Below are 12437 nucleotides of genomic sequence, written 5' to 3' on the forward strand. Positions count from 1 at the left end.
CTCAGCTCTGGCCACCACAGCCTCTTGGAGAGTGAACCAATGGACAGCAGATCTTTCTTTCAGTCTCTCCTTCTCTCTATAAATGTGCCTTTCCAATAAAACAAAATAATAAAATACATACATAAATACAGCTTCAAAAAACCCTTCATTGATTAAATCTTGTCAATTGAACATTTTAAAAATAGCTAAGTTTTGCTTTATTTCTTGAAAATCACATTTATTTTAGCAATATATAGGTTGGTAGCATTTAGGTCTAGAAATGCTTCTCTTAGTTATTTGTGTTAACAAAATAATTTTACAATAGTAGAAATGTTACAACACATTATATCATAATATATATCCATAGGTAAATTAAGCAGAGCTAAATATTCAGCTCTACAATCAGCTTAATATTTGAAAAAAAGTTGAAAAATCTTTCAGTATGAATAAAGAGAATACATTGAGGCTGGCCTTGTGCAGTCGACTAAGCCACTGTGGAGAGCTCAGCATTGTACATGTAGCAGATGTGAAATGCAACTTCTGCACTTCTGATCTGGCACCCTGCTTGTGTGTGTGACAGACAGTGGAAGACAGGTTCAGTGCTTAGACCACTGAACCCATGTTGGTAGACTCATAAGATCCACAATCCGAGCTTTGACATGGTTCAGTCTTGGCCACTGCATCCACTAGTGGAGTAAATGAATAGGTCGACAACACTCCCTCTTCCTACTTTGCCTATAATATAAATAAATCATGTAATATTAAACTTGAAGTTTTAACGATACAAATTACATGGATTCATTGAAATTCCAATTTAATTCTCAAAGTTGCTAACCATTTGATTACATAATTGCATAATCTTATAACAGCAGTATTTATTTCATTAAGACACTACAGTATTAAATAGAATAATCAATCCAATAATAGTGAAGCATTTGTTTTGAATGTCTTATAAAACACAAAATGTTCAGTATATTTCCTCATTTACCAAGCAAAATTAAATAACTGTCTTTGTTAGTATGATTTCCTTGGAAGTGCTTAAATAACTTGGAGGAAAACCACAAGACTAAGAATGCTAGTTGTGTTGCTAATAGACAGGTAACACATCAACTCTTGACTGACAAGCACTTTTGTTATTTGAGCAAACATTCCTGGAGTTATTACTCTCTTTACAATTGTATCCATTGATTTCCCAAGAACAACTTAGATGGGGATAGCTATGTTTCTAATAATTTTCTGTGATTAGATTTTCAAAATTATGCTTCTATTCAAAGGTACTATCTTCATTCAAGCATAACAATTGAGAATATTTCTTGCTGACGTTATCTGTCATCACTATTTATACAGTTCATCCAAGGGCAGATAGCAAAGCCAAAGGTTTTCAGGAATATAATTTCAAGAGTAAATTCAAATGGGCTAAACAATATTTTTCTTTCCTAATCACAAGGAATGTAATTGGGAGCCAAAAAATATTCTTCCATTTAGAAAATCCAAGTTTTAAAAGGCAAAGATTACCTGATTTCATTAATACATGGTATACATATACACTGATTTGTCACATTGCGTCCTATAAGTGTGAATAATTAATAATAAGAGAAGTGTAAATATATATAAAGACAGAGATTATATTACATGAAATGGTGTCAGCTCTGGTGAAAGGTTTTTACTACATGTCCTTGCTTTTGTAAGGAAATTGGTAGATAAAATGGGTAAGTTAAAAACAGTAAATTAAAAATACGGAAGTATTATTACTTCAGTAAAAATGCAAATGAGTGTGTTTTCGCTTATATGTGCATATTATAAATATCATGTTTGGTCATAACGTTGGCAAAAACAAGCTTAAAATGTTTCTTTTTAACATTGATGTAACAGAGCCCAGACGGCCGTATTGAGGTCAGAGGTCAACATGGGAGCTCATCATTGCATATCAAGGAGGTGAATCTGTCAGACTCAGGCAGATATGACTGCGAAGCTGCCAGCAGAATTGGAGGGCACCAGAAAAGCATGTATCTTGATATTGAATGTAAGTCTTGTTTTAATTTATATGCTTATTAAAGCAAGTTTAGCTGTCTTAAAACAGCGTTTTCGGGGGGGGGAATACTTGTAGTTTATATTTTGGCATTTCAAGTGCAACTTTTCAAGGATTGTTAAGCTATTAAAACTCAGTTATTAGAGACATCTAGTGGATACTAAGGAGCATTTCACATTTCAGTATCTTAAGCATGATGCTGTGTGTCATGAAAATGGTGCTTCTTTCTTTGAAACACTTAATACCAACCACAATATTGTATGATTTATCAGTTCTTGCCCACCCTGTTTTTAGACTTTTATTTTTTAAGTATTAGATGTGGTATAATGTGTTGTATATGTGTTGTATGCGCTGTGCCCGTTCACATTTCCTATTCAAATGGTGTGGTCAAGTTGCTTTACCTCCTCATAATATATGAAACAATATTTTTGAATTTAGTGAAATACATCAATAGTAGTTTTATCATAATTTTTGTGCTTATTCTGAAAGAGAAAAATCATTATATTTAAAAAGGTAATTTAACATCATTCCCAATGAACATTAATGAGTCAAGGCTATATCTGATGCTAAAAAAAGACAGCTTACTTTTAGCAGGAATGTATGAAAGTCTTTTGTTGGCAAAATATAGGAGAATTTCTCATTCAGTAATATTGATAGGATAAATGTAAGGAACTGTACAGCAAGATGTGTTATTTCTTGATAATGCCTCTCAGACAATTTTGTCTATAGGATAAAAAAAAAATCAATGGTAATTTAGTTGCTGATTGCGCTTTCCAAGAAATTCATAAAAAACATAAAAATTGAAAAAGGTGGTCAACGATTATTGATTTTGTTTATTATTCAGTAGCTTCCCAGAAAGTTAGGTTCTAAGTGACTTTAAACTAAAAATTGTATATGTCAACCAAGTTTTACTTCAGTGTTCTGCTTCCTTTAATGTGAATGTAAATGAAGAATCACTTAAGAGAGACAAGGTATGCCTTCTGTTAGAAAGTATCCAATTATCTGGATAGAAAAATTCTTAGAAAAGTCCTGCCTTTTCCCATGGTTCAATGGAAGGTACTAGGTCATATAGTCTCTTAATGAAACAATGTTTAACTCTTTTAAGTTTCATTTTTAAAAAGAAAAATAAAAAGCTTGTTTTACATGGATTTATATTATTTATACATTTATTTTATATATTTTTATAAATATGTATTTGTATTTAATTTTTGAAAAGGAAGTTTAATACATGTATGTGAATATTAAGCTGTGTTAACTCCGAATTCATAGGAAGAAGTTTGAAAATTGTACTAGAGCTGAAGACTATACTAGGAAGAACAAACATGAAGCGAAAGCCCCTTTTGAGTGCCGTGGCCTAGGTTTTGGTGAATTCACTAAAATGTCTTTCCCAGAGCATTACTGAATTTCTAGCGTTGGGTAGAAAAGTGGAACTAAGACAGTTATGGTGGCCCAGCCAGGTTCATCATACATACGTATCACAGTGTCTAGTTTCAGTGTTGAAAGTACTGGTGGCTGATCCAACTTCCTGCTGATGCACACACTTGGATGCAACAGGTAATGACTGAACTACCTGGGCGTCTGTCACCCACAGGAGAGACTCAGAAGGAGCTTCAGGCTCCTGATTTCTGTTTTGTCCATTCGCAGCTGCTGCCTGCATTTGGGATGTCAACATCTCTTTATCTTTCTGTTGTTCTGTATTTTAATATATAGGTGATGTTATATATATGGATTTCTAAAAACCAGAAGAAAATAATCCCAAAACACAGTAAGGTACAGTGAATCCCATGTAAAATGCTATTACTATAATAGTGCTAGCTACTCTTGCAGTGTTAGGATCAGGGCTAATGAGTATTATCAGCTGTAATTCAGGGACTTCTTGTTCCTAAATTATAAAATAAAGGGGAGATGAAAGAGACTACTGGGCTTCTTCACATTGAAACATTTAAACATATTTTTAAATCTAGCATATCTATATGTGTCAGATATAAGCAACTTACAAATTTCCTAAAGTGTATTTACCTAAGAGTTGATATGAAACAAACAAGAATAATAAGTTGTATGATTTCTGTGTGTTTATGCTGAGAACCTCATTGAAAATAATCCAAAAAACCATATTAGCTCCATATTATAAATTATATTTTATACTACAAGATAGCAGACACAAATATGAAACGCAGATCCTTTTTTATTACTACACAAGGTTCTACAAGATGGAAATATAATCTCAATGAATATTTCAATGTCAACGTGATAGATGAAGAAACAAAGTAATGGGACATGCTATCATATAACAACAGAACTTTATTGATTTGGGCTAGTAGAAAATAATGGGATATATGAATGCTTGTATGTTGAAGATGGATTGTTGTTTTTGTGATCTTTTAAAAGGACAAGTTAATGCAAAAAGTACTGAGGATCTCTAGTTTTCAAGGACTGATTTCTAACAAACAGTGGATGCTTTTGATCACATTAGTGTTTTAGATGCTGATTGTCTTTTTTGCTTAATTATTCTGAGGTAAATGAAGTAAAATAGTTTTTTTCCTACTTTTTGAGAATAAAATATCTAATTTTACAAGAGTATGCTTACAGAATGGTCTGGACATTTCTGAGAGTATTGTTACCCCGTGTTCATTAGGATCCGACTCGGGAATAAATTTTGAAAATAGCTTGTTTTAGAAACAACAGGGTTTTGGCAGCCTTGAAAATGAAAGTCTTTTTTTTTTTTTCTTCATTAATTACATCGCATTATGTGACACAGTTTTATAGGTCCTGGGATTCCCCCCACCCCTCTCCTAACCCTCCCTCCATGGTGGATTCCTCCACCTTGCTGCATTGCCACAGTTCAAGTTCAGTTGAGATTCTTTCGTTGCAAGCATCTACCAAGCATAGTGTCCAGTGTCTTATTGCCCAGATAAGTTCAACGGCTTCTTGAGGAGACCATTTTTGGTCTGAAGATAGAGCCGGCATAGTATCATCCCGATCAATTAAAAGCCCCAACATAGCACCAGCAACAATTTATAATGTTATGGAATTAGTGGACATAGTACTGAGTAACCACATCCTGTAACTTCTTCATTGACATTTCTATTTTAATTTATATACAACTGGGTTCTATACACCTTAAAATGGCTGTGGATTACTATTCAGCTGTCTCGTGACTATTTTCATTGTAGTATTTAGCTTTTTATAGTGTTGAAGCATAATTTTGCTGAACCTGGCTTTTTTTTTTCAGGTAGTCTATACTGGCTTATAACTCTAACAAGACATATGTCAGCAGTTTAGGTGCAGAACAGTTTTAGGAGGGGTGTGCAGAGAAACCTTCCATGTCCTAGTGAGGAGTAACTAATCTTTGTGTGCCACCTAGTAAGATATAAGTGAGTTGCCACTGACCATTTTCTGTCTGATTCTAGGCTTTCCTTGTTCTCTATCTATTCTAGATTTTTTGTTTGGTTGGTTGGTTATTTGTTTTGAGGGGTTTCTGGAGCGATCCTGATGGTCATTGCCAAAGAGGGTGTGAACCCAAAGTTGGAACCAAGCGAGGACCAGAGAAAGCTCCTCTCCCTATTCCTGAAGGAAGTTTACTTCTGTTTCTGCAGACCGCTCAGGGATCTTGGCTGTTGTTCTGATGCTCTTGGATCCTGCAAGGGAAGATTTGGACTTCTTCCATCCCATGTGGTAGATTCAAGCGGGAGTGGATGACCTCAGAGTTCTTGGCCTCCGAGGACACTCCAATTCCCCGTGGTATCCTTGGTAGTTGGGATGTAGTACTTGGTGCTGGTGCTGATAGTCCTTGGTGAGGATTCAGGAGTCTTCAGGGTTGAGATACAAGCCACTTCCTGTCCCCCTGCTCTGCTCTGGGGTCCCCACCTGAAAGTCTTATGTTTGAAGCAATAACATTTTGCCAGTAACTATCAATTGCTTAGCAATTAAATTTGCTTTACCTGAATAATTACATACTTTCCCACTGTTATGAGGAATTAAGTTATCTGAACTTACAACTTTGATCTTTTATAAAATGTTAACATGAAGTATTGAAAATAAGCATTCTATATTTTGTGTTTTATTGAAATGTAATTAGTTAAAATGGATAATTGTTTAAAATTATAAAATTAATTAGGTTTGATATATACATATCAGATACATGTATTTATATAGCCCATGATTACTGTCTAAATGAATGGCTGGGTATGTGACAGTGATTTGGGCTCTATAACAACATGAAAATTATCCTGATATTCTCTTTAAAACTGTTTTCTTTGTCCTTATGAGTTTTATTAGGACATATTGAGGTATAATTTCCATTCATTCCTGTTTGAGGTATACAAGTATATTATCCTTAAATCTTTCCTTTTAAATTTGTCAAAATACTTGAGTATATGGGGGGACATTCTGTTTGAATATTGTTTTCCTTTTTCAATCTGTTTCTCATTGCTGGGACTGAAACACATTATACTTTTATTTATTTTTTTTATTTTTTAAAGATTTATTTTCATTACTTTTTGATTGGAAAGGCGGATATACAGAGAGGAGAGACAGAGAGGAAGATCTTCTGTCCAATGATTCACTCCCCAAGTGAGCGCAACGGTCGATGCTATGCCGATCCGAAGCCAGGAGCCTATTCTGGGTCTCCCACGCGGGTGCAGAGTCCCAAAGCTCTGGGCCGTCCTCCACTGCTTTCCCGGGCCACAGGCAGGGAGCTGGAAGGGAAGCGGGGCTGCCGGGATTAGAACTGGCGCCCATATGTGATCCTGGGCGTGCTAGGCAAGGACCTTAACCACTTGCGCCACCACGCCAGGCCCGAAACACATTATACTTTTAGAATGGACCTGATAGACTTATGAGGCATAATTGAGCTCCATTAATCTTCTCACTAATATTTACTTTGCACAATTCCTATTGGTTTATTTTTAAGTTAACTGATAGTTTGAGATGTGTGTGTGTGTGTGTATGTGTGTGTGTGTGTGCGCGCCAGGCATTAATCCAGTACAGTGGATATTTAATTCTCACTATTTATTTTAAAAATTCTTTCATTGCAGTTTTGTTTTGCTTTAAACTTCTTGTTACTTTGCTGACAGTCTCAATGTTTTAATTCATCTTTTATATGGTTTCCTTTACCTCCTCAAGCATGGGTAAAGCTGTTCAAATGGTTGCTCCCAAACATAAATGATAGATTTAACATCTGGGTCATTTTAGTATTTGCATCTGTTAGTTGTCTTTTTCTTTCAGAGCTGATTGCATTTCTCTGGTTCATTGAATGTTAAGAAATGTTGGATTGCATCCTACACATTGGAAATATTGTGTTGTGCAGATTCTAGGTGTTTTGGTAAGCATCTGGAGAATTGCTTTTGGCCAGTAATTGTTGCTAGGTTCAGCATTTCCTCTGCGAGGGGTGGCTCCACTTTCAGCTGTAGTCTCACATTATTTCCTATAATAGGTATGTCTGTCTTGTTCATGTAAAGCTTAGGCTAACGCTGAGATTTCCACTGTTCTATACACAGAAAGCTGGCATTTTCTTCTCTGCTGAGACGATCTTCCCTCTCTTCCACATATAGTGACCTCTTCCATGATGACGGTGTCCTTCTGGAAACATGTTAGTTGTCAGGATCACCCTAAAGCTCCTTGATGTCTGCTTGTTGGGGAAAATCTGAGAGAAAATTTAAACAGAGAACTAGAAGTGACCTTTTGGTCCTTTCCATATTCTGCCCAATTTTGTTTCCTCTACAGAATTATCAGTTGATATTTTACATTTATTTTTGCCATTTCCATAATTTTAAGCTATCATTAACTTTGGACATATAACAAGAAGGGCTTTCACTGCCATGATACATACAGAAATGTGTTATATTTTATTTTTAATTCATTTTAAACAAAAAATCATAAACTAAAGTTAATTCTAGTTTGACTCTGTGATATTTATAATGTGTTTTCCTGTCTCATTTTTTAATTTTTCTTTTTAATAACCTATAAACCAAATTTTAAAACTTCAAATTTTTAGGAAGGGATAGCTTATTATTTTCGTATCAGTTATCTCTCAGAAGTCCTGTTTGCAATTTTCTAAATTTTCATTTATGCATTTTAAAAAATGTAGCTATGTACAACTTTATTCTTCTTGGAAGCTATGCTGAGTTTAGTGCTAACTTTTTTAGGAAAAAATTCTAAATTTTAAATCGAAACTGAGAGGGGGTGAGAGAAAGAGAGGGAGAGAGTAGAGAGAATAAGACAGGAGGGAAGGAAGGAAGGAAGGAAGAGAAAGGAAGGAAGCAAGGAAGGAAAAGAAAGGAAGGAAGCAGGGAAAATAAACCAATTGATCTTCCATGTACTGGTTCACTCTATAAATAGTACCGTTGTCCAAGGCAGGGCTAGACAAAATGCTGGATGCAGATGCCTCCTAGGTCTTCCCAGTGGGTTCAGGTTTTAGGTTTACCAAAACACTAGCTCCAAGAATTTTGTTTATATATACAAATAAATTTTTATTGGAAACACAGATTTTCAGAGAGAAGGCAAAACAAAGATCTTCCATCTGCTGGTTCACTTTTGCATCAGATGGATGCAAAAGCCTGAATTGAGCTTATCTGAAGCCAGATTCCAGGAGCTCCTTCTGGGTCTCCTATGCAGGTACAGGGTCTCAAGCATTTGGGCAATCGTTTGCTGCCTTCCTAGGCCATAGGCAGCAAGCTAGATTATAAACTGATCAGCTGGAACATGACCTAGTGCTTATAAGTGATGCTGGCAAAACACATTGGAGAATTAACCTGGTATCATGCTGGTCCCCAAATCTCTTTCTTCCTCTCTCTCGCTCTCATTTAATTCTCTATTAACCACAAAATTCAACAAATTAAGAAAAGAAAAAAAAAAAACAGAGAGAATTGGGTCCAGCATGGTGGCCTCGCTGTTAAAATTTATGCTTTGAATGCGCCAGGATTCCGTATGGGCTCCAGTTCTAATCCTGGCCAGCCTTGCTTCCCATCCAGTTCTTGGCTTATGGCCTGGGAAAGCAGTGGAGGACTACCTAAAGCCTTGGGATCCTGCACCCGCATGGGCGACCTAGAAGTCTCTGGCTCCTACCTTTAGATGGGCTCAGCCCTGACTGTTGCGGTCATTTGAGGAGTGAATCATTAGACGGAAGATCTTCCTCTCTGTCTCTCCTCCTCTCTGTATATCTGACTTTGCAATAAAAAATAAATAAATCTTTTAAAAAGCAGGATCAGTTAAGATCCACAGGAATATGAACATGGAATAAAACAACTCTGGCACAAAATACTACTATCATTCCTATACATTTTTGTGTTCTATATTACCTCCACATATTAGATAAAATGTTATTTTAGTCTTTTTGGAATTCATTAATAAGAATCAACTTTAAAATTCAGTGTCACATTTAGTTGCTTATATATTAGTCTCTTCACTATTGTTTGTACACAGATTTGCTATAATCTAAGAAAATATAATTTATTTGTAAAATAGGAATACTTAAATTAGTATCTTACAAAGATGAACATGATGATGGAAGATTTACTTATGATGAATTGTATGTTTGTGAAAAACTGAATTATGCATAAGTAGAAAGTAATGAAATTACTTTCTAAAATTCAATTTGTGCTATTTAAATTAGATAAATATGTGTTTGCACTTAGTATATTTTTATTATTGGGTCAAATGATTAGTTGGATTAGGAAATTGTGACTCGAGCCTGCTCTTTTTAATCAGTTGTCTTCCTTGTAAAGCAATAATTATTTGTTAAAATTTAAGTTTTTAAAAAAATCATATCTTCATACCATCCTTATTTAAGGTTTGTTCTCACATGAACAAGGTGAAAAAGCAGTCACAGCCAACTGATCATGGTGGATACAGAATATGTCTAACAAGCATACTCTTGGTCATGAAAGATTGTATGTAATATATGAGACATTTATTTACCAAAAAATACGAATGATGCTAATAATAAACATCTTGATACCTTACTTGAAAGGCCACAAGAAGTTACAGCCATAAAGAAATGTACTTCAGAATACTTTAAATAATATTATTATTCATGGGCAAAACAGTGAAGAGAAGGATATTACAAAAATTGATACATCATAAATAAGATTAAAAAGCAAAGCTAATGTTACCTTCTGAATCAAGAGCCTGCAGTATAATGTAGCTAAGAGCATAAAAAAATTAAACCAGTTATAATTTAATACCAGCTTTATTAACTATAATAGCACAAAACTTAAGGTTTTAGAAGATTATTTTTTTTTTAAATCAACTCTTTTGTATTTCAGCTTAAGTAGATTTCTTGGCATCCTGCCAATTCATTTTCAGCATTTCAAGGGTGTTACCTTAGTAAGAAGCAGACGTTGAACTAAAGTTCCAATTTATAAAACAAAGGCGATAAAAGGCACGTGATACGTGTTTTAATGTAATAAGCACCGATTACATTGTACGTTTGATCACAGTTAGAATGTCATTACGTTTTGTGAGTAGGTATTCATTACATATTAACTATTAAATAGGCTTAATTATTTTACTTGATAAATTTCATTTAACAGCTACTTAGTAACAATGCCTGTTAAATAATGTTTAATTCTTTTATTTACACTATTTTTTTTGTTTGAACTTACTTCACCTGTTTTTAGTTCTTGGTAGATGTACTAGTAATTTGTATATCCATTTTCTCTTGCAGTGTAAAATATGCAACTAGCAATACAGCACAGATTCTAAAATTAGGGGAATAATGGCAAGTGTTATCACATATATTCCTATTACTTCCATACTACATGAATTCCACATAATCAGTGGCCGTTTGCTAAGTCAATCTTTTATTCAAGGTTTACATTCCGTCTATATTTTCTATTAGGGGGAATTTCTACATGAGTAAAAATGGTAGAAAAGACATGGACATGACTATTATCTAAAGACAATTTTATTCAGTATAAATTTAAAATTAGAAAAAAATCATTGTTCATAATAGACATATATTTTCTATTGGGATAAAATCTTGTTATGATTTTATTTTTTTTTGTTTTTTTTTCATCTGAAAATTTTCATTGTTCTTTACAGAGAATTTTTTTTTTATTGTTGTTAACATTGTATTATGTGACACAGTTTTATAGGCACTGGGGATTCCCCCCACCCCTCCCATACTCCTCCCCCCATGGTGGATTCCTCCACCTTGTTGCATAACCACAGTTCAAGATCAGTTGAGATTCGTTCCTTGCAAACTCATATCTAGCATAAAGTCCAGCGTCTTATTGTCCAGATAAGTTCAGTGGCCTCTTGGGGAGACCTTCTCTAGTCTGAAGATAGGGCTAACAGAGTAAAGATCCGATCAGTTAAAAGCCCCAACAAAACCTCAGTATCAATATACAACATTATGGAATTAATTGACATAGTATTGGGTAAACAATTATGATTTTAAATATGATATTCACTGTAATATATTTAAGCCAATGAGCTTCAAATAAAATGACCCGTTTTACAAACATAAAATTGTTCTACTGTTTGTAACTCTTTCATTTTATATTCCCTATGGACATTTCCAGAAGGGCAACTAAGAAAGTTGCAAAATATTGCTAGCAATCCAGAAGATAAAAATAATAGAACCTTCAAAAAGAAAGGTGAAAAGTCTTATGTTGCTCAATTACATTATTAAAATCTGAACTTTACATGACATCCCACTTAAAAATGTCCCATCTCAAATCCTTAGATGGCATCAATTAATCTACATTTGTGAGATTTTTAAATCTTTGAAATAGCATAAACACAAGCTCTGTGTGTGTATGTTTTATTTGAAAAACAGAGGCAGAGGGAGCGAGACTATAGAGGGAAAACTAGAAATAGAGGATCTTCCCATGCACTGCTGAAACTCCCCCAACTGCCAGGGCTGGGCTGAAGTGGGCTGAAGTGGACATCAGAACGGAGACACTCTGTCCGGGTCTTTCATGAAGGTAACAGTAACCCACTCACCTGAACCATCAGTGCTACTTCCCAGAGTTTGTATTACGAGGAAACTGGAGTCAGGATCTTGAGCCAAATATCCATCCCGGGTATGCTGATTTGCACTGGACGCATGGTAACTGCTAGGCTGAATACATACCCTAGAAAGACACTTTTAAAATGAGATAGAATCTTGCTTTTAAAATATCTTTTAGAGATTTGATCATGGAAATCTTAAGAAATTCTTTTTTTTTTTAATTATGTGATACAGTTTTATAGGCACTGGGATTCCCCCCACCTCTCCCACAACCCTCCCCCCATGGTGGATTCCTCCACCTTGCTGAGTAACCACAGTTCAAGTTCAGTTGAGATTCTTAATCCTCAAGAAAATAAACTTGGGTCTAGTGGCTAAAGTCCTTGCCTTGTAGGTGCCTGGATCCCATATGAGTGCAGGGGCTAATCCCAGCTTCCCAGCTTCCTATCCAGCTCCCTGCTTGTGGCCTCGGAAAGC

General features: G+C 35.0%; 1 protein-coding gene across 2 annotated transcripts in view; it reads left to right on the top strand.

Annotated features, from left to right (window-relative positions):
- Positions 1 to 12437, top strand: part of NCAM2 (neural cell adhesion molecule 2) — a 459908-nt gene that overhangs the window by 334996 nt on the left and 112475 nt on the right. For both annotated transcript variants that reach the window (XM_040980862.1, XM_040980863.1), the window contains one exon: positions 1852 to 2002. In XM_040980862.1, the coding sequence (XP_040836796.1) occupies positions 1852 to 2002 (151 nt within the window). The remainder of the gene's footprint in view (positions 1 to 1851; positions 2003 to 12437) is intronic.

Source organism: Ochotona curzoniae, unplaced genomic scaffold, assembly GCF_017591425.1.
Source record: "Ochotona curzoniae isolate NIBS_2020 unplaced genomic scaffold, NIBS_Ocur_1.0 contig_3498, whole genome shotgun sequence".
NCBI lineage: Eukaryota > Metazoa > Chordata > Mammalia > Lagomorpha > Ochotonidae > Ochotona > Ochotona curzoniae.